Source organism: Brassica napus, chromosome A8 (genome assembly GCF_020379485.1).
Source record: "Brassica napus cultivar Da-Ae chromosome A8, Da-Ae, whole genome shotgun sequence".
Taxonomy (NCBI): domain Eukaryota; kingdom Viridiplantae; phylum Streptophyta; class Magnoliopsida; order Brassicales; family Brassicaceae; genus Brassica; species Brassica napus.
Window position 1 is genome coordinate 3403309 of NC_063441.1, and position 22336 is coordinate 3425644.

The 22336-nt window shown below is 36.7% G+C and overlaps 3 protein-coding genes and 2 pseudogenes across 4 annotated transcripts; 2 read left to right on the plus strand and 3 right to left on the minus strand.

The window, feature by feature from the left end:
* Positions 1-2466: 2466 nt before the first annotated feature.
* LOC106360551 (CBL-interacting serine/threonine-protein kinase 17-like) lies at positions 2467-7538 on the plus strand. Its single transcript, XM_048737587.1, has 11 exons — positions 2467-3144; positions 3235-3297; positions 5475-5546; positions 5631-5738; positions 5814-5894; positions 5972-6151; positions 6405-6596; positions 6686-6790; positions 6876-6992; positions 7084-7221; positions 7315-7538. Exons 1-11 carry the CDS (start codon positions 2980-2982, stop codon positions 7360-7362), a joined length of 1269 nt encoding a protein of 422 aa, XP_048593544.1. The 5' UTR covers positions 2467-2979; the 3' UTR covers positions 7363-7538.
* LOC106358740 lies at positions 7446-13131 on the minus strand (annotated as a pseudogene).
* Positions 7673-8425, minus strand: LOC106360553. The gene is made up of 3 exons (XM_048738956.1): positions 8164-8425; positions 7765-8053; positions 7673-7682 (listed from the first exon to the last, which is right to left on the minus strand). Exons 1-3 carry the CDS (start codon positions 8423-8425, stop codon positions 7673-7675), a joined length of 561 nt encoding a protein of 186 aa, XP_048594913.1.
* A 696-nt stretch (positions 13132-13827) lies between the features above and the next one.
* LOC106358741 lies at positions 13828-21086 on the plus strand (annotated as a pseudogene).
* On the minus strand, positions 20863-22281 carry LOC106360554. 2 transcript variants are annotated; one of them, XM_048737599.1, is made up of 3 exons: positions 22153-22281; positions 21539-21801; positions 20863-21353 (listed from the first exon to the last, which is right to left on the minus strand). In XM_048737599.1, exons 2-3 carry the CDS (start codon positions 21792-21794, stop codon positions 21265-21267), a joined length of 345 nt encoding a protein of 114 aa, XP_048593556.1. In that variant the 5' UTR covers positions 21795-21801; positions 22153-22281; the 3' UTR covers positions 20863-21264. The 2 variants fall into 2 exon arrangements, with proteins under 2 accessions (XP_048593556.1, XP_048593557.1); XM_048737600.1 differs by having other exon boundaries at positions 21539-21816; positions 22153-22237.
* Positions 22282-22336: the final 55 nt, after the last annotated feature.

The window sequence follows — 22336 nt, forward strand, 5'->3', positions numbered from 1 at the left end:
TACATTTTATTGCCCAGAATAGTGCTTCCATCTCCGCATGAAGGGAGAGAGACTAGCCCTAACATTCTTCGCCCACAATAATCCATCAAATCCTTCTAAGGTGCAGAACCAACTTTGTCCTGAAAAGGTATCACCCTCTTTCCATGAGCCATCCGAAAAAACCATCTTCCTGGAATTGACGGCAGGATCGTATTTACTATTTGTGGTATTATCCTCTGTTCATTCAATATTTGTGTCTCAGCCCACAATGTTGATTCTGTTTCTGCCAATTTAAGCGTATCCAAAAGATTCATATCCAGATTACTGAAAACTTTATTATTCCTAACTTTCCAGATAAACCATAGTATCCATGCAAACTGATGATCTTCCATCTGCGGGAAAACTCTCCAGAACAGATGATCCATGTTTGTGAAGATAGAACTTGTTGGAAAAATAGCTGGATTTGATGGTATCTTCGAAAGAGACCAAACCTGGATTGCTGGAGGACATTCAAAAAACATGAATGTCCTGGATTGTTTTCTTGTAATCTTAGTTGTTGTTTTTTAAATCTTAGTTTTTTTACATCAGATCATATATTACACATAATTTTCGTTAGTATTACATATTTGAACTTCTTTCTTTAAGTAATTTATCTGTAAAGACACCTTCCAGAGCTAGCTTCTCCTAGTAGAGTATTTTCCATCAAATTATCACATCCGTCACTAGTAGGTCTGAATATTTTGGGTATCGGTATTGGGTAGTTTGGGTAGAGGATTAGATGATCTATTTACTACATGACCAATTAGTTTCGGGTTTGGTTAAAATACCCGAAAGTTTTTTGGTTATGGTTCAGTTATTTCGGGTAATTCAGATATATTGGATAAATTATATCAAATAATTAATCCAAATAAAATGTCAAATAATTCGATTATGTTGGATATTTCAGATGAAAATATCCAAATACTATTGTAACACCCCGACCATCCATGCCCGCTTTCTCGTCCCGTGGGCTCCATCTCATCTGATGTACATTGCGTTAATTTTCCAAGGCTTGAAAGTCTTGTTTACTGACCCTGCAATCACCACATGACATTTCATCATGCTTTGGCTTATTCGCATGATATCGCGAATCACTTCCTGATAGGTCACAAATCCTTCCACTACTTTAGCTCAAGCACGCTTAACCCTGAAGTTCTAACGGATGTGTGACGGAAAAGGTAAGTGCACTTTGGTAACATAGGTAGCCAAATCAATTCTCTTAAATCTTTCCACATATACCACAACCCGGAATGTTACAATTCATACTTGCTCAAAGAACGCAACGCCCTCGTTGTGCCCAAGATCGTTACCCATGACTGTATGAGCCTTCACTGACTCCACACTCGTATGGGTTCGGATCTGATCCCACTTGTAATACCCCGACCACCCACGGCTAATGGGTCACCCACGCCCGCTCTCTCGTCCCGTGGGCCCCACCCATCTGACAGGCGGTGTGTTGATTTTTCCAAGGCTTGAAAGCCTTGTTTACTGACCATGTAATCACCACATGACTTTTTCTAGTGCTTTGGTCTCACTCACACGCTATCGCGAATCACTTCCAATAGGTCATTCATTATTCCACTACTCAAGCTCAAGCACACTTAACCTTGGAGTTCTAAACGGATGTGTGACAAAAAAAGTAAATGCACCAAACATAGGTAGCCAAATCAATTCTCTTAATTCTTTCCACATATACCACAAACTAGGATGTTGCAACTATACTTTCTGTTAATCTAGGGTAATTGAGATATTTTTAATAATTGTTTTCAAATATTTTTGAATACTTTTAATAAAATCTTAAATTATATATATATATATATATATATATATATATATATATATATATATTGTTATGTGTTATGTATATATAATTAATATTTTTATATATTTGGTTCTCATTTGGGTTTCAATTCGGTTCAGTTATTTTAAATATAAATATATAGGAACCGTTCGGATATTTGAATGTTCGATTATATTCGAGTTTCAGATATTTGGTTTGAGTCTTTGGTTCTAGTTTTTTTTTGTCCAGACCTAATCACTACAAAGAACCTTGCATTGAATCAAGTTTTGGGTTTATAATAATATTTGGTCGGAAAGAGATGCATATGTATGTATATGGATCAAAACATGAAATCGAATCAAGATAAACAAAAAGAAGCCAGAAACTATAAAGGACAACTGGCGGCGTAACACGAGTACTTGAAACAACGGTCCTGACCGAACATTCGCAAAGCACAAAGACACGTGTGAGCCAAGTTTCAGAAATCAATTCCTCCTTTGAATTCTAAATACTTCTAAAAACAAATAGTTAAATGCCGCCACTAAGTTTTCATATTATAGAAAACTTTATCTTTGATGAATAAAGTTTTGTTGGTCATACTAAAAATTAGTAGGATAATGGTTTCACTGAGCCTTTGCTTGTCTGGTTCAGACATATAGTATTATCATAAAAATATGATGAATAATCATGTATAAAATGATATAGTATAGAACAATAATATATACGATATTATCCCCGAGGGATTTTGAATCGTAATAATTTACAGAAAATGTACTGAAAATAAAATTGTTATCAGAACATTATTACACACTGCATTGTGACCAAAGGATGGTTTAATAATTAAGTTTATGATTGAATGAGATTTGAAGGAAATAAATTAAGGTAAAAATCTAAAGTCAATCATGATAATAATAACTAATATGTTTTTAATCATGTTTTCTAGAAATAGAAAACTCACGGAGTAGTTTTAATATATATAGATAAAAGGACAACAACATAAATAGTTTACAGAAATATATTATTTTTTCTGTTACTCAGAGATACATTCTTTTCCCAAGCAGAGAGAAGAAGGAAGTAAAAGAAAGTCGCGTGTTGTTTTCTCCATAACTCAGCTCCCACTTCTTATCTTCTTCTCTCTTCAATCATTTCAAAGGATTTTTGCTGTGTGTTTGGAACTTTGGATGGTGACGGAAGGAATGCGTGTTGGGAAATACGAGCTTGGGAGAACGCTTGGTGAAGGGAACTCTGCAAAAGTCAAACTCGCTACGGATATTGTTTCTGGCCAATCGTTTGCCGTCAAAATCATCGACAAGTCTCGTACCAGTCGCCTCAATGTCCCTTTTCAGGTTTTTGCATTTTGAATCATCTTTTTTTTTTTTGAATGGCTTAAAGATGGATTGGAATTCTTACACAGTTTTGATTCTGAGAACTTACAGATTAAGAGAGAGATACGCACACTCAAAGTTTTGAAGCATCCAAACATTGTCAGATTGCATGAGGTAAATGTTTCAATAGCTTATGGAGATTCTTTGGTACTTGTGATTGAATTTTTCGTTATCCAAGATATGACCAGTAACATACTCATTACAGCGTAAGGTTTTTCTTTTTATTTTGTCAACCCAGTGTAAGGTTTTTTCTATTTCACTTTTTTGGCTAGAATACTTTTGACGAGGATTCAATCTGTGAAACTTTTTGTTTTTGTTTGATTGCGCAGAATTGTATCTTAGTCATTTTGACATTTTTAATTATAGTTAACCTCTCCTATCACGTCGCTAAATACCCAAGCTTAACGTATAATCCTTTTTCTTACATTTAAATATTTTTGTCGTCCTAGCTCGAGTCTTGATCATTAGCTGGCTCACGATGGATTTGATGACCTGGCAAATTCTATTATGAGGTCGGTCCCAAAAAAAATTGACGATTTGAATAATGATAATGGCAAATCATATTCACCACTGCCTCATTTTAGTACTCCTTATGTTTCACAATACTTGATGTTTTGACTCATTGCACAAATATTAAGAAATTTATTTTTCTCCAAAAAGTAATTTTACAAATATAATTTAAAAATCGTTCAAACAATTAAAAAAATAACTACAAAATCTAATTGGTTACACAGTTTTCAGTAAAGTTAAAAATAATATAAATATATCAAAACTTCATCTATTTTGAAACAACAAATATCTTCTAAAACATCAACTATTAGTCTTAGTTAATAAAACCAAAAAGTTCCAAACATTACAGGAGGTAGTTATTGCATAATTTTATGGAAAAGACTTGAAGTAAACATTGTTTTATGAACTGCATTAAGACTGTGCAATTACCACGTTGAATCTTTGATTTAATTGTTTAATCTCTACAACAAGGGTGTTAGAAAAAAATTAAACAATGACATGACATTCAACATGTTGAAACCAAAATAAATGGGTCCCAAACAATTAGGTATCTATTTTGTACCGGATGTTTGAAAATGTTGATTTTCTTATTCCACCCTAATTATTTAACATTAATTATTTATAACAAATTAATTTATTATTTTAAGCTTTTTATATCAAAATTTATAAAATTTGTATACTCTATAAATAGAAATTTGTTTCATTTGATTTGGATATAGAAAAAAAAATCTTTTTCTCAAAATAATTTTCCAATAATCATACCAATGAACTCTTATTTAAAATTTAAAAATTTTAAATTATTATTTAAACATTTTTAAAAATACTTAATTCTTATTGATTTTAATTTATTTAATTGTGAGTTGAGTGACTTGAGTCCATTGTACTAATTAAGTTGTCTATTTTTATTTGTTGTTTTTGTGTGTTTGCATCGTTTATTTAAAGTTTCATAATTTTTTAAACAATGTTAGTTTTGTATTATATAAAAATATTTAAGAATAGAAATACAAAATAAACTAAAATTATTTAAAGCTATGTATTTTTTTATAAAATTAATTATAGTCAAAAATATTTTTTTAAGTTATTTTCAAATTATATTATTTATTTTTAAAATATAAAATATTATATAATTTCTAATTTTAAGATATTTAATATTTAAAATGTATTTTAGTATGTTGTTAACAATTAAAAGAAGATCAAAATATGAAATAAAGATAGTGGGATAGGGTGTTGAATTTTATTAAATAAAAAAATTGTAGGTAAAAGAAATTAGATGGTTGTTAAATTATTATAGAGAAGAAAAATAAAATAATGTAGAATGTGAAAAGTGTACTTTAGGATGTTGAAAAATTCTGACCATAGTTTAAGGAGATCAAAGTTCGACACAAACTTTATATTAAATGGGTTCCAGATTTTGTATAAACCATACAAATACATGGATGTACCAACCAAATATTTGCGGCCTTCCTTTTTTGTTTTTTGTCACTAATTGAAAAGTTTTGAGGAAAAATACATTAAAACTATGTTTGCTTGTGAAGAAGCATCTTTTTTTGTGGTCAGCATTTGTGAAGAAGTTATTAAAAGTCGTTTTGATCAAGTTGGTTTAAATTAAGGGTGTTCAATCCGGTAAAATCGAACCAATTAAAATCGAACCGAACCGAAATAGAAAAAATAGTTTGGATTTGGTAATACCGAATATACATGGATGTCATTTTTAATAATCCCTAAACAGATTTTAATATCATTGACGTGTGCCAATTATTTATTGTGTCCACCACTTTCAGGTCTTGGCTAGCAAAACCAAGATCTACATGGTCCTTGAATGTGTCACTGGAGGAGACTTATTTGACAGAATTGTAAGATTCATGTATTGCTACAGTGACAATTTTTGTTGGTTAACCAAAGGTTGGTTTCTAAGAACATGCAATGATCATTCTTAGGTGTCCAAAGGAAAGCTTTCGGAAACTGAAGGAAGAAAAATGTTTCAGCAGTTGATTGATGGAATAAGCTATTGTCATAACAAGGGCATTTTCCACAGAGATCTCAAGGTCTGCGTTTACAAAAAAATTGTATGTAATATCCACTCACACACATGTTGTGATACTAAGGTTTCTGTTTTGAAGCTAGAGAATGTTCTTCTTGATGCAAATGGGCACATTAAGATCACTGATTTTGGCCTTAGTGCTGTGTCTCAGCATTTTAGGGTAATATCCGAAACCTATCTATACATCAGCAGCAAAGAGATTCATGTTCAAACATTTTATTGGGTTTGACATGTTAGGAAGATGGATTGCTACATACAACCTGTGGTAGTCCTAACTACGTCGCGCCTGAGGTTCTAGCTAACAAGGGCTATGATGGTGCAGCATCAGATATATGGTCATGTGGAGTAATTTTGTATGTTATTCTTACTGGTTGTCTCCCTTTTGATGATACAAACCTCGCCGTTCTCTGCCGGAAGGTGCTGCTTTTGTTTTGGATAGTTAAGATTATGTTTCGAAAGAAACTGTGACAACCCGCCCCGTGGACTCCAGGCTCACAGCGCTGCAGCGCACCGACCCCAACTCCTCCACTATGAATTCTTACTAACTCCATAATTAGGTTGTTAAATTGAGAGGGGTTGGGGTCGGTGCGCTGTAGCGCTGTGCGGGACAGGTAGTTCCCACGGGGCGGGTTGTCACAGAAACATAACTCAAAGATATTTGCCTTTTCAGATATTCAAAGGCGACCCTCCAATACCTAGATGGTTATCATCGGGTGCTAAAACCATGATCAAGAGAATGCTCGATCCAAATCCAGTCACAAGGATCACAGTTACAGGTATTAACGGAAATGATTGGTTCAGACACGACTACTCTCCTTCCAGTTGTGATGATGAAGATAGTTCATCCTCATCCCAAGAAGATGTAAGAATCTTTTTGCGTCTCATCATGTTGGTGTTCCTATGCATTGCCTTTCTCTCAAAGTCTTGCCTTTTTTGTTATTTATGATAAAGGTATCAGAAGAAGAGAAGAGCCATGATTCACCAACCATCATGAACGCCTTTCAGCTGATCGCAATGTCACCGTTTCTTGACCTCTCCGGTTTGTTTGAGACAGAGGTAAACAATACATTCTTGTCTTCATTTACTCTGTTTCAAGATTGTTCTTTGCTCACAACAAAGATGTGTATTACTTTGACTCAAGACTGTATCAGAGAGGCAGATAAGGTTCATGTCAAATAGGTTAGCCACTGATGTTATGGAGAAAATAAAAACAATCCTCATGGAGATGGGTTTCTGCGTACAGAAGAAACACACAATGGTGAGAGGGAGACTCTTTTGCTCTCTTCTTGCTCTTTGTCTTATCTGCTACTTGCAAGTAATTTAAGTGGTGAGAACTGATGTTGCTTCAGTTAAAAGCAATCCGAGAAGAGAGTACTCGAAAAGGGCAAGGCGGGTTATCACTAACGGCGGAGGTATTCAAGATGATCCCATCGCTGAATATGATTGAACTAAGAAAATCACATGGCGATTCATCTCTATATAAACAGGTAATAATACAGTCTTCTTGTATAAGTTATATGGCACGTCTATGTTTCTACAATCATGACCTAAAACAGCTTATTGTTTATGGGTTGGCGCAGTTGTGCGAGAGATTACTAAACGAATTTGACGCATCATCCCAAAGATGAAGAACAAAGGGTTGCTGCAAATCAGACAAAACCGCATCATCTCCTCACTGCTTAACACACACACAGAAAAGAAAGACGAAAGCTTAAAAAGGAGTACTACAATATTACTCTCTCTTTTTTTTTTTGTCACAAATACTACAATATTACTCTAAAGTCGTATTAGTTAGATGATCTTACATAGATGTTCCAAAACAACAAAGCAGCTAAAGAGAATCTGAAACTAAAACAGCGCAAGGGTAAGAGAGTCTGAAACTAAACCAGATGATATTACTAAGAGTTCATCATGTTATATCTACCACCATGTTGATAACTAGCTCATCCTGCAAAAAAAAAAAAAAAAAAGGTTGGAAGTTCTGTTAGGAGATACAATTACAACTACAAAAATCTATTAGATCACAATACCTGTAATACGGGGGTGTACACTGTACAGGAGGGATCATCGGACCACCTCCATTAACCATAGAAGCAGCAGCTCTCTCAGGATCATCGGAAGACCAAAGCCAAGTCACGTTGGCAATGGGGTAGACGCTTGGTGAGGAGCTTTCAGGTAGGGCTAACATCATAAAGATATCCCTTCTCCATTCTTTAATCGCACCCATCACATCATAGTTTCCAGAAATGACCAATATGTTGGCCCTGTTGGCAAGCGCTTTCATGGTGATCTCCATGACCAAAAAAGTGGCAGCTTGATCTGACAAAAGAAAAAAAACAGTTACTAATAATCGGCTTTAGATAAATAAAAAAAAAACAACTCAATTAGGTATCAAATAAAGAAAGTGGAGGGTGAGAAAGATTTTTAACCAGCCAAGTCACGGTCTGGTCCTCGAGTATGATAATCTGGCATGGGTGAGAGTTCGATCTCATCAGGGAGCATGGTAATGGCTTCATGTTTGTCTCCGGTGGCGGTTCCAACCGCAATCAGTTTCCCTTCAATAAAGAAATCAGGATTGCATCGTTTGAGGGCAGTTTCAATGCTCGTTTTGAGACTCCAAAGATCGTAGCCATGGGGGATCCAATAATATTGGTAGTCCCAGATGACAGTAACACCCGCAGGGGAACTCATAACTATCCTCCTGTAAGATGAAGTTCTACAACAATCAGACCAAATAATCAAGAGAAGGCCATTCATTAATCATCTAATCTTTTAGCTAAACGAGAATCCAAAATCCCCTAGAAACAATAATGTAATCCAAAAACCCTACATTTTAAAAAAAATCACGAAAGTCAGATTTCAACAGTTTACTTGTCTTTTGTCAGTGACCAAATCGATCTCAACCGAATCGTTCCGAGCAACGAGAAAGAGTGCGAAGAAGAGAATCAAATCAAATGGAGCAAAGAAAAAGACTTACGCTTCTTTCTGTGACTGACCCAGAAGAGACCTCGCAAGCAGAGTGTGGCAAAGATATGTTTTTTTCTTTTCTTTTCCCTTTTTAATTTAGATTTGGACGGCAAAAATATGTTTCACGAGCCGGATGAAAAAGTCATTAATTAAATGTTTTGTTTCAATAAAGGGCGGGTATATTTAAATTTTAATTTTCTTTATTATTTCAAAGAATTTAAATTTTATATTTGTATTTAATACTGATTAAATTTAATATATTCTTTGTTAACTATATTAAATATTTCAAATTGCATAACTAACTATACACTTGTACCATATGTATTCCAAAAATTATTTATAAATTTTATTGATATAGCTTGCAACATAGTATATTTTTTTAATAGTTACATAATTATAACCTATATCAACTCTTATTGCTCACATTATATTACTAAACTTATATTAGGTTTTATAAAAATAAGTACCAAATTATAGAAATTATTTTGTTTGAAAAAAATATAGATTAATCTTATCTTATTAAACATCAATTAGGCAATAAATCTTAATCAAAATCTATTAAAATATAGTAGCAATTTAAAAAGCCCATTGAGATACAAATTGCAACAAATTATTAGATTTTTAGATTAAAAACGAGGTCCAACTGTCTAAGATCCAAGCTTAATTTTTCTCCGACCAATGAAAAATATATATATAGTATTTTCTTTCTATTAATAGCACAATTGTAACTAAACCGTCTTCATCCTAAAAAGGCTTTAAGGTTCCTGCAACTTTCTCCATGGTTGTCATCCAAATTTCTTCAACAACGATTATAACTTAGCCTTTGTCTTATTGTTTTCTCATCAAATATACCGATCTGGTAGCCAGTATACGATTGCTATCATTCAAATTTTGGCTGCAACTGGAATGTATTTTTTTGGAATAAAAATTTCCTGAATGCTTCATTCATGTGCATTCCAAAAAAATTTCACCAGTTACAATTAAAAAATGGAATGTGTATTCCATTTCATTCCATAACATTTCATACCATTCCAGAAAAAAAATTAACTATCATTTGAAAAATCATTCCAAATCAAAAACGTTTTAGAATAAGTGGAATGCTGATTCCATTCCATTAAATTCCAGAAATTATAATTCATATTCCATACATTCCTTCTAGTTGTCACCAGTTACACCCTTTATTTTTAAAATGATCTTTTTTTATGAAACAATTTGTTAGCTGAGATTAAATTGATTCATTCATTTATAACTATGAAGAATCTTTCGCTTGTTCGAGAAAATGATTTTGAAAAATTTAATTGAACAAAGGATTTGTTAGCCAAGAAACATTTTTTTATAACCATAAAAGGAAGTGAAAGAACTTGGGTCCCACCCCGTATCGTACGCTTCTTAGGCTATCAACATTGGTTTACACTTTCAACATCCTCCACATCATCTTCTCTCACTTCCACATCATCTTCTCTCTCTTATATCTAATAATTCAACACCCACCCACTTACAATGGTTTGTTGAATTTTATTTACACACTCTACCCTACAATTTGTTTTCACTAATTTTGTTTTTCATATGTTTTGTAATATATATTAACAATAATTCAATAAAATCAAATTAAAATATTTTAGAATCAAACAAATGTTTTAAATAATTTTTTTAATTTTTAAATTTAATATAAAATAAAATATTTAAGGGGAAAAATAAATAAAAACTTTATTAAAATCAATAAAATTACAAGAAAATAAAATATAATACAATACATTAATAAGCAGTTTAATTAGTGCAATAAACTCAATCGACAAACTTAAAAATCTCTTCAACCATGAAACATTCCAAACTTTTCCCATATGTGTTTGACTAAATCTACTTGCAATTCATGATGCACATTGGAATCACGCAATTCCGATCTAGCACGTACATGATTTGCAAATGCAGGTAGCACTTCAGTCGAGAATGGTTGTGGTGCATTAGATCCACTTGCCTCAGATTGATCATAGTCAGTCCAGTGTTGAGCATATGTATCTCGTTCATCTTCAACAATCATGTTATGCAATATGATACATGACCTCATTATAATAGCCAAATCGGAAATGTCCCACATGCGAGCTGGTTCATGAATGATTTTACATCGAGACTGCAACACTCGAAATGCACGTTCGATGTCCTTCCGGCAACCCTCTTTGAACTTGTGCAAATAACTTGTTCGGTTCACTTTGAGGAAGCCTAATCGATTTGATGAAAGTAGGACAAGAAGGATAGATACTGCCAGCTAGATAATACGCCATATTATACGGACATTGGTTCACGAAGAAGTTCAATCTTGGAGTATTTTCTTGTTCAACATCATCGAACACTGGTAAACGATCTAGAACGTTTATATCGTTTAATGTGCCGGTACATCCAAAAAAAGCATGCCAGATCCATAGATCATGGGATGCAACTGCTTCAAGAATAACAGTGGTGGTTCCCTTATCTCCGTGAGTAAATTGTCCTTTCCACGCTGTAAGACAATTTTTCCATTCCAGTGCATACAATCAATACTCTCAATCATCCCCGGAAACTCTCGTTTTTCACTAACATGCAAAATTCTTTGCAGATACACTTACTCATACAATTATATGATTCCCTTACAGAATCTACACAAGCACTCCAAAGCTGTAGTACCTCCAATTTTGATGTATTCATCCACCACGTCGGCTGCAACACCATATGCTAACATTCGCATGGTCGTGGTACATTTTGCTAATGGAGATATACCTTCTTTATTAGCTGCGTCAAATCGCTGGGTGAAGTAGTCGTCACTGCTTGATAGATCCAAAACAACCCGGAGAAAAACATGTTTTCGCATCTGGAATCGTCGACGAAACATTGCATCATCATATGTATGTTGATTGGAAAAGTAGTCGTCAATCAGCCTTTGATTTGCAGCTGCATGATCTCTCTTGAAGTATCTTCTCTTGTTACTAGATGGATAATCTTGCTCTATTTTTTGTCGACGCTCTCTAAAGTGGTTTAGGATATACCTCTCTTCAATTTCAGACTGTCTTTTGTAAGCTTCGATATCAAAATCAAATTCTGATGGATTCATTGAGATTGTTTTAGTAAGTTGAAATTTATTTTATTGATACATAAATGGAAGAAATGAGTTCTTATTTATAGGAAAATGGAACCAAAAAATTGAGTGGTTGGAGGAAAGCATTATAAAAGCATGGTGAGTGGTTGGAGGATAAGATTGACGAAAGTCACGGGCATTTGACATCATTATTAAAGTTCGGTGAGTGGTTGGAGGATAAGATAGATGAAAGTCACGGGAACTTGACCAAATTATTAAAGTTTGGTGAGTGGTTGGAAGCTAAGATAGATGAAAGTCACGGGCACTTGACCACATTATTAAAGTTTGGTGAGTGGTTGGAAGATAAGATAGATGAAAGTCACGGGCACTTGACCACATTATTAAAGTTTGGTATAAGATAGATGAAAGTCACATGCACTTGACAGTACTATTAAAGTTTGGTGAGTGATTGATAGATAAGATAGATGAAAGTCACGGGCACTTGAAAGAATTATTAAAGTATGTCGAGTGGTTCAAGGATAAGATTCTACAGATAAAAGCTGAAAGATACATATTACATTATTAAAATATAACATGACAAACAAACATTATTAAAATAGAAGATGACAAACAAACATTATTAAAGCATGAAGTGATGTGATACAGACAACCACTTGTGATTATAACTAATTTTTAAATAATTCGTCGCTCAACTGTTTGAACAGCTCTTTGCTCTGGTCACTGAGATGTTGCCTTTCACTTAGCTTCAACCACATCTTCATCTTCTTAGTCCGAATTTTTTCTTTCATCAGCTGGTTTGCTTCTTCTTGCCTTTGTATTGCCTCTTTTTGCCTTTTGTTTAACTCCTCTTGCAACATGGCTATTTTTTCCAAGTGTTCCAGCTCTTGCGTCTTGATTTGTTTGAATTCAATAAAATCTTCATTTATTATTTTTTCTGTGTCCAAATCAAATGAAACAAGTCACTATTTATAGAGTATGAAAAATGAAAAATTTTGATGTAAAAATATATTTTTTAAAAATAAAAATTTAAGAGATAATTGATTTGAAATAATAGAGAGAAAAAACAAATCAGAAATTTCACTTACCAGTGTTTTAGTGACAAGTGGCTTTTGGGGGGTCTATTTTGTCTTATCTTTAACGATTCAACAATGTTGAATTATTTCAACTATGTTGAATGCACTTAAGATTCAATTGTCTTTTCAATACTCCATTGCACCTTTTCAACTATTGAATCAAAAAATTCAATAGGCCATTGTAAGTAGTCTTATCTTACAAAAATAAAGAAAACTAGGTGTTATGCACGCATAATGTTCTTATAAATATTTATCTATTTATAACTATTAAATCAAAACTAACATAATAAATTATTAATTATTTCTTAAAAAAGATAAATCAAACACTAAAATTTATATTTTATAATAAAAATAAATATTTTCATATACAAACACAACATATTTATGAATTATCTTATGTTTTAAAAATATATTTTATTTGAAAATTTTATTATATTTACTTATAGTCAATTATCTAATATAACATATAAATAAAATATTATTAATATATATTCATTAATTTTTATCAAAATATATAAATGGTTATTGTTGTGTTAAATTTTAAAAATATTCATATATTAGAATTATTTTAGAAAATCATTAGCATGTAATTATAAATTGTTTTATATCTAACTATAAATTTTATAATAAAATATTATTTTCAGATAACAATATAACATATCTAAGAATTATCTTATGTTTTAAATCGTGTTTTTATTTTTGAAAATTTTATTATATTTATTTATAGTCAATTATCTAATATAATATATAAATATAATATTATTAATATTAATTCGTTTATAATTATTTATATTTTAGATAATTCTTATTGTTATTAATTTTAATCACTTATTAAATCAGATAATTTTTTTTGACTAATTTATATAATTTATTTATTAAGAATATAAACGATTTATTATTAGTTTTAATCACTTTTTAATAGATAGATTTGAAATTCGTTTTTATTTTTTGATTAATTTATTTATTGTGTCCACCACTTTCAGGTCTTGGCTAGCAAAACCAAGATCTACATGGTCCTTGAATGTGTCACTGGAAGAGACTTATTTGACAGAATTGTAAGATTCATGTATACAGTGAGTTGTTTTTTTTTGTGTAAATGAACAGTGACAGTTTCGTCGGTTAACCAAAGGTTGGTTTATATAAACATGCTATGTTCATTCTCAGGTCTCCAAAGGAAAACTTTCAGAAACAGAAGGAAGAAAAATGTTTCAGCAGTTGATTGATGGAATAAGCTATTGTCATAACAAGGGCATTTTCCACAGGGATCTCAAGGTCTGTGTGTACACGTTTTTAGAAAAACTTCAAACTTTGTTTGTAGTATTCAGACACATGTTCTGATACCAAGGTTTCTGTTTTGAAGCTAGAGAATGTTCTTCTTGATGAAAATGGGCACATTAAGATCACTGATTTTGGCGTTCGTGCTGTGCCTCAGCATTTTAGGGTAATATCCTAAACCTATATATTTAAATCAGCAGAAAGAAACCTATGTTCAGACTTTTTTGGCATGTCAGGAAGATGGATTGCTACATACAACCTGTGGTAGTCCTAACTACGTCGCACCTGAGGTTCAAGCTAACAAGGGCTATGATGGTGCAGCATCAGATATATGGTCATGTGGAGTAATCTTGTATGTTATTCTTACTGGTTGTCTCCCTTTTGATGATACAAACCTCGCCGTTCTTTGCCGGAAGGTGCTGCCTTTTGTGGTTTTTTTCTCTGTTTTCCATAGTTTAATTTATGTTTTAAAGAAACATAACTGAAAGATATTAGCCTTTTCAGATAGTCAAAGGTGACTCTCCAATACCTAGATGGTTATCACCTGGTGCTAAAACCATGATCAAGAGAATGCTCGATCCAAATCCAGTCACAAGGATGACAGTCGCAAGTATTATGGCTAATGACTAGTTCAAACACGACTACTCTCCTTCCAGTTGTGATACTGAAGATGAATCATCCTCAGCCGAAGAAGATGTAAGAATCTTTTTGAAACACCCGTCCCTCCCCATTTCCAATCGGGGTTCCAGGGCGCGGGGTTTAGGACACACATGTCTACTTTTCCGACATCTCCGTGTGTCCCGTTTCTGGTCCCATGAGTTTCAGGTGCATTTCCTTCCTTACCGTCGACATTTCCATTTATAGTTCTGCAAAAATGGGAGAGGGAAAAGAGGGGTGAGTATTAATACTCAGTGAAGCGATTCTAGACCAGTCTCCCCCATGAGCTTTTATACTGCTCAATGCGAAACGAGAACCGACTAGTCGCTACACATATTTCTTAACCAACTATTAAAGTTCATTTCACAAAAACAAGCAGTGCAATGAACTCAGTCATCGCTCAATTCACACAATTCGGTTTATTATTTAAGATTCCATTCATCCTATAACTCTAGGACCTACACAGCTCAAGCGGACCAACCCTCCCCTTTCTTGCTGCGTTCCTGTGGAGCCGCCTGCCCTGGTACACTCGGCATCCGGTTCCCTTGGATGTAGTCTATACCCTTTGCAGTGTATTACGGCCCCTTCCCGCCAAGACTCGGCGTGACTCAATCTTACCGGCGCCTCTATTCTTAACCTGCCGTTTTTGAACGCTACGGCCGCCGCGTTTTCCCATACTCCCCACCAGTCCCTCGGTGGTTCGTATTCCTTTTCTATTCATTTCCCATACTCCCCACCAGTCCCTCGGTGGTTCGTATTTCAATCAATCATCATTTCCTTTTTCCTTAACTCTTAGACTCTTTCTTACTTTCCGTTTTAGACGCCACCCGTTCTCGGTGTCACACTCAATCCATTTAACATTCAGTCATGAATATCCTAACATTCATCTAACCAGACCGGTTAACAGTTCTCTTATTATCCTATGTTCATTTCTTTATAACCATCCTAGCTCTTAAACACAACCACAGATCTTCAACCAATCAAACAATCAATCAATCATCAACACACCAGTTTATTTAGAATCTTAAATCAGTACGAGAGTTCTAATGCAATATGGTCTAACAACCTAACAACAACCAGGATCTACTCAATCCTAGATCCACATTCAACAATATAGAAGAACATGAAAGAGATCTGGGTAGAACACCTCACCTTAGCCTAGATCGGGATCTGGATCTGAGATTAGGGGGTAAGAGAAAACGGGATCTGCGATCTATGACACCACGCGGCCACCACCACCACTCGCGGCTGCTCACGGCGAGGAGAGAGAGACGCGGCCGAGAGAGAGAGAAGGGAACGCGGAGAGGAGAGAGAGAGAGAAGAGAGATGCGGTGAGGAGAGAGAAAAGAAGGAGAGGCAGCGCGGGGAGAGAGAGAGAGAGATCTTCGACGGCTAGGGCTTCCTGTCTCCGGGATTTTTCTGCAGAGCTTCGCTCTAGAATTTCTGATGAGAGACAAGGGAGGTGGAGGCTTGTATTTATAGGGAAAGGCAAGGGAACCCTAGGGTTTTAATCCTAATGGGCTGCAGAACGGGCCTTCCCTTTTAAAACACAAAAACTTTTTGGGTTTGGGTTTTGGGGTGTTACAATTCTCCCCCTGTTAATCAGAATTCGCCCCGAATTCCAATCTTCCGGCTTTGAACACTAACATTCCAAAACCCGAGGTGAGTTCAAACACATTCAAGGGAGGCACACAATATTTTCTTAAGGATTTTCTTTCGAAATCTCCCAGATTAATAAGGAATAACATAATTCCTACTCATACTGGATGTTTCCGAAATCTTATTTAGTCTCTACAAAGTGGAGAAGTGCGTTTCTGCCTCGAATCATAACCAAACACTCGGACACCTCTAGCTGGCGGTTCCAGATAATCCTCCTAATTTTAACCTTCCGATGGATCCTCTTTCGGTTCAGCGCTTGTGACATAAATAACATGTTTAACAACCACGCCTTTGCTGCCATCGCCTTCCCTGTCATCCTCACCACTAAGGCAAATTCCATAGATTTCATGGCTCCATTCAGCTCTCCTCGAATGTTCCTACGGAGTCTCGCCTTATAACCCGGCACTACCTCTCCGCAGGCTTCGACTTGCATTTCTCGGTCATGTCTAAGAACTCCTTAGTGTACTCTTGGACCAGGCGAGGCCTATGCATTATCTGAACAAGGATCTCACACTTGCACGGCTCGGTACATTCTCCCGAGGTTCTTTCATCCATAATCGATCTCTTCCGCAGATCCTCTTCCACTTCCATTTCTTCCTTAGAGCTTGAGATGGCGACGACCCAACGGTAAGTGCCCTTTCTACCTCCACTGCCTGACCGGCTATCTAGTTCATCAGAACGAATTCCCATGGTTCTAACACACCAAGCAACTTGCCCTGAATTTCCTCGCGGAGCTCTGCCTTAATCCCCTGGCACCAACCCTCCGCTGACTTTGGCTTGCATCTTTTAGTTGTCTCCAAGAATTCCTCGGTGTACTCCCGAACTGAGTGCGTTCCTTGATTAGCATGCATCAGTGTCCCACACCGACATACCCCAGTTACGCTCCTTAGGCGGTCTGCATCAATACTAGGAATCTTCCTCGGACGCCACGTTTCCTCGTTGGCACACTGTCTTCCATCCTAAACGGTCCAAGACCTTCCCGATCAATCCTGACTTCCTTGGGTGCCCACAGCCCATCTTGGGCAGCGTCATTTCGACTTCAGGCGTGAACTGGAAGATCACATGGCCTTGGTACATTCGCCTACACTCTTGGATCTCTGGAACTGGGGCATCAGCACTTGACGCCTCACGGATGTCTCCCGATGTGGACGTTCGGCTGCTCCACGAACTTCATTCCCTCCTCGTCCTTGTTAGCATCAACATTTTTGCTACATGGTGATACTCCATCATCCTTTTTTTACCCCAAGATGATCCTTAGCTTAATTATCACAATCTGAAATCGGTTTTCCTTCTTCTGCCCATCCGATCGTCCCTTGGCCGCCCCGGTTTTGCTCCTTCCTCTTAGGCGGGCCCACTCCAAGGTGGTAGGGCCCGCGCCCATGCTCTTTTTTTTTTTTTTTTTTTTTATATTGGGAACAAGCTTCACTGTGATATCTGAATGACATTATGCTATTTCTTTGCCGGGATATCTCCTCCGTGAAGCTGCGCTTGCCTCCGCCCTGCGTCCGACTCTCCTTCCCCGGCCTTCCCGGCCCGGTGTGGGGTAGTGTCGCCGACGAAACGTTTCCCTCCAGCTCGTATGTCCGACTTTCCATTCCCCCTTAACTTGTCGTGCTAGGCAATTAATCCCTCTGTATACTTGCCCTACAACTCCTTGTTACCCATTCCTGAACCTCTGAAACTCCACTACACCGCGGTACGAGGACTTTTTGTTGATCTGATCTTGGCCGGAGACTCTGAGTTGTTCGTATACTCCTTCAGCATTAGCTATGACGGTCTATCAGAACCATAAGGGAAATGGGCAATATCGGAAACGCTGATCCCTTAAGTTAGTATTAAGGGACCTTAACCTGGCTTTGATACCAATTGAAACACCCGTCCCTCCCCATTTCCAACCGGGGTTCCAGGGCGCGGGGTTTAGGACACACATGTCTACTTTTCCGACATCTCCGTGTGTCCCGTTTCTGGTCCCATGAGTTTCAGGTGCATTTCCTTCCTTACCGTCGATATTTCCATTTATAGTTCTGCAAAAATGGGAGAGGGAAAAGAGGGGTGAGTATTAATACTCAGTGAAGCGATTCTAGACCAGTCTCCCCCATGAGCTTTTATACTGCTCAATGCGAAACGAGAACCGACTAGTCGCTACACACATTTCTTAACCAACTATTAAAGTTCATTTCACAAAAACAAGCAGTGCAATGAACTCAGTCATCGCTCAATTCACACAATTCGGTTTATTATTTAAGACTCCATTCATCCTATAACTCTAGGACCTACACAGCTCAAGTGGACCAACCCTCCCCTTTCTTGCTGCGTTCATGTGGAGCCGTTTGCCCTGGTATACTCGGCATCCGGTTCCCTTGGATGTAGTCTATACCCTTTGCAGTGTATTACGGCCCCTTCCCGCCAAGACTCGGCGTGACTCAATCTTACCGGCGCCTCTATTCTTAACCTGCCGTTTTTGAACGCTACGGCCGCCGCGTTTTCCCATACTCCCCACCAGTCCCTCGGTGGTTCGTATTCCTTTTCTATTCATTTCCCATACTCCCCACCAGTCCCTCGGTGGTTCGTATTTCAATCAATCATCATTTCCTTTTTCCTTAACTCTTAGACTCTTTCTTACTTTCCGTTTTAGACGCCACCCGTTCTCGGTGTCACACTCAATCCATTTAACATTCAGTCATGAATATCCTAACATTCATCTAACCAGACCGGTTAACAGTTCTCTTATTATCCTATGTTCATTTCTTTATAACCATCCTAGCTCTTAAACACAACCATAATCTTCAACCAATCAAACAATCAATCAATCATCAACACACCAGTTTATTTAGAATCTTAAATCAGTACGAGAGTTCTAATGCAATATGGTCTAACAACCTAACAACAACCAGGATCTACTCAATCCTAGATCCACATTCAACAATATAGAAGAACATGAAAGAGATCTGGGTAGAACACCTCACCTTAGCCTAGATCGGGATCTGGATCTGAGATTAGGGGGTAAGAGAAAACGAGATCTGCGATCTATGACACCACGCGGCCACCACCACCACTCGCGGCTGCTCACGGCGAGGAGAGAGAGACGCGGCCGAGAGAGAGAGAAGGGAACGCGGAGAGGAGAGAGAGAGAAGAGAGATGCGGCTAGGAGAGAGAAAAGAAGGAGAGGCAGCGCGGGGAGAGAGAGAGAGAGATCTTCGACGGCTAGGGCTTCCTGTCTCCGGGATTTTTCTGCAGAGCTTCGCTCTAGAATTTCTGATGAGAGACAAGGGAGGTGGAGGCTTGTATTTATAGGGAAAGGCAAGGGAACCCTAGGGTTTTAATCCTAATGGGCTGCAGAACGGGTCTTCCCTTTTAAAACACAAAAACTTTTTGGGTTTGGGTTTTGGGGTGTTACACTTTTTACGTCTTATCATGTTGGCGTTCCTATGCATTAATTTGGATCAATGTGCATTGCCATTCTCAGAGTCTTGCCTTTTTTTGTTATTTATAACAAAGGTATCAGAAGAAGAGAAGAGCCATGATTCACCAACCGTCATCAACGCCTTTCTGCTGATCGGAATGCACCGTTTCTAGACCTCTCCGGTTTGTTTGAGACAGAGGTAAACAATACACTCTTGTCCTCCTTTACTCTGTTTCAAGATTGTTCTTTGCTTACAACAAAGGTGTGTATTGTTTTACTTTGTGGGCTGACTCAGACAGTATCAGAGAGGCAGATAAGATTCATGTCAAATAGGTTAGCCACTGATGTTATGGAGAAAATAAAAACAATTCTCATGGAGATGGGTTTCTACGTACAGAAGAAACACACAATGGTGAGTCTCTTCTTGCTCTCTTCTTATCTGCTACTTGGGATGTTGTAAGTAATTTAAGTGGTGAGAAACTTGATGTTGCTTCAGTTAAAAGCAATCCGAGAAGAGAGTACTCGAAAAGGGCCAGGCGGGTTATCATTAACGGCTGAGGTATTCGAGATAATCCTATCGCTGAATGTGATTGAACTAAGAAAATCACATGGCGATTCATCTCCATATAAACAGGTTATATATTCTTCTTGTAACAATGTTTATTTGGCACCTCTATGTTTCTACAATCGTGACCTAAAACAGATTACTGTTTATGGGTTGGTGCAGTTGTGCGAGAGATTACTACACGAATTGGACGCATCATCCCAAATATAAAAGCAAAAACAAATGTTGTGATAGAGGATTTATCTGAATAAATTTTCTAATAAAAGCAGATTTAACAGCCAAAAAGAGTTATGCGATGAGTTTACGTAAACAACAGTAACTAAGCTTGGATTTTGATAGGAGAGTGGATGATGATTCGAACATCAATGTTCCTCTAAAACAGGAGAACATGAAGAACAAAGGGTTGCTGCAAATCAGACAAACCTCACCATCTCCTCTATGCTTAAAAACACACACAGCAAAAGAAAGACAGAAGCTTAATACTACAATATTACTCAAAAGTCATATTCCAACACAAAAAGCAGCTAAAGAGAGTCTGAAACTAAAACAGCGCAAGCATAAGAGAGTCTGAAACTAAAACAGATGATATTACTAGGAGTTCTTGTTATATCTACCACTATTTTATTACGCTCATCCTGCAAAAAAAAAGAAGAAAATAACAAAAAAGGTTAGAAGTAGAAGTTCGGTACAGGAGGGATCGGTCCACCTCCATTAACCATCGTGGCAGCAGCTCTCTCAGGATCTTCGGAAGACAAAAGCCAAGTCACGTTGGCACAGTGGTAGAAGCTTGGGTCCGAGCTTTCAGGTAGGGCTAACATAATAAATATACCCCTTTGTGTCCATCTGTTAATCGCACCCATCACATCATGGTTTCCAGAAATGACCAAAAATGTTAGCCCTGTTGTGTAATACTTTCATAGAGAGCTTCAAGACCAACTCCAAAGCAGTTTGATCTGAGAATAAAACAATTTCATCAGTTCCCAATCCAAACATACTAATAATCCGTGAGTCAACATTGCAAACAAACCAAATCAGACCAATTGTAGAAAAACATGAAGACTGTGGTCTTAAATGATGGGCGTAGCATGAAATGAATAAGCTTTACTATCCAGTCAAAGCAAGAAAAGAGGGTTGTTACCTTCTGGGTCTGGAGTACGAGCGTTATCTGGTTGGACAGGTGAGAGTTCGAAGTCATCAGGGAGCATAGTGATGGCTTGATGTCTATCTCCAATGGCATGTCCAACTGCAATCAATTTCCCCTCTATGAAGAAATCAGGATTGCATCGTTTGAGGGCAGATTTAATGCTGGTCTTAAGGGAACGAAGATCGTAGCCCTCAGGGATCCAAGCATACTGAAAGTCCCAGATGACTGTAACAGCCGCAGGGGAACTCATAACTATCCTGTAAGAAGAAGTTCTACAACAATCAGACCAAAGAGAATGAGTTCGATTTCTCCTTAAACAAAAAGAATCATGACAATGCCATTAATGTTTTAGCTAAACAATCTCAGTAAAGAAGCCTGAAAACAAAACGTATCTCTCCAATCCAAAAAAAACTCTAGATCTGAAGAGTTGAGGGATAATCTAACACAAAGCAGCATTAGAATCAACAGGAAACAAAGGATTCGTCACTAAGCAAAGTAGAATTGAACTGAATCAGTTCGGAGTTGGGAGAGAAGCGCATCACAAAGCAGAAACGAGAGAAAGAGAATCAAACGGAACGAAGAAGACATGAGAGGTTCAAAGATCTTACAGTGCCTGGCTGACCCTCGCCTCGACGACCAAGCAAAACGCAAAGCCACGAAGAAAGAAAATATATCAAGAATCCGCTTCACCTTTTTCTTTTTCCCTTTTTATTTAATTTTTATCGAGCGGCTATTTTAAATAATTATATTAAATGTTTTCAAATAACAAAACAATTAAATGACTAGAGAATC

What these genes read in the sequence shown, in the direction of transcription:
- LOC106360554 (XM_048737599.1), bottom strand. Translation starts at nt 21,794, where the DNA reads ATGAGTTCCCCTGCGGCTGTTACAGTCATCTGGGACTTTCAGTATGCT. An exon ending in TCGTACTCCAGACCCAGAAG is followed by an intron (nt 21,354 to 21,538) that starts GTAACAACCCTC and finishes TTTTATTCTCAG; the next exon opens with ATCAAACTGCTTTGGAGTTG.
- LOC106360553 (XM_048738956.1), bottom strand. Translation starts at nt 8,425, where the DNA reads ATGAGTTCCCCTGCGGGTGTTACTGTCATCTGGGACTACCAATATTAT. An exon ending in ACCAGACCGTGACTTGGCTG is followed by an intron (nt 8,054 to 8,163) that starts GTTAAAAATCTT and finishes TTCTTTTGTCAG; the next exon opens with ATCAAGCTGCCACTTTTTTG.
- LOC106360551 (XM_048737587.1), top strand. Translation starts at nt 2,980, where the DNA reads ATGGTGACGGAAGGAATGCGTGTTGGGAAATACGAGCTTGGGAGAACG. An exon ending in TCGCCGTTCTCTGCCGGAAG is followed by an intron (nt 6,152 to 6,404) that starts GTGCTGCTTTTG and finishes TTGCCTTTTCAG; the next exon opens with ATATTCAAAGGCGACCCTCC. An exon ending in CATCCTCATCCCAAGAAGAT is followed by an intron (nt 6,597 to 6,685) that starts GTAAGAATCTTT and finishes TTTATGATAAAG; the next exon opens with GTATCAGAAGAAGAGAAGAG.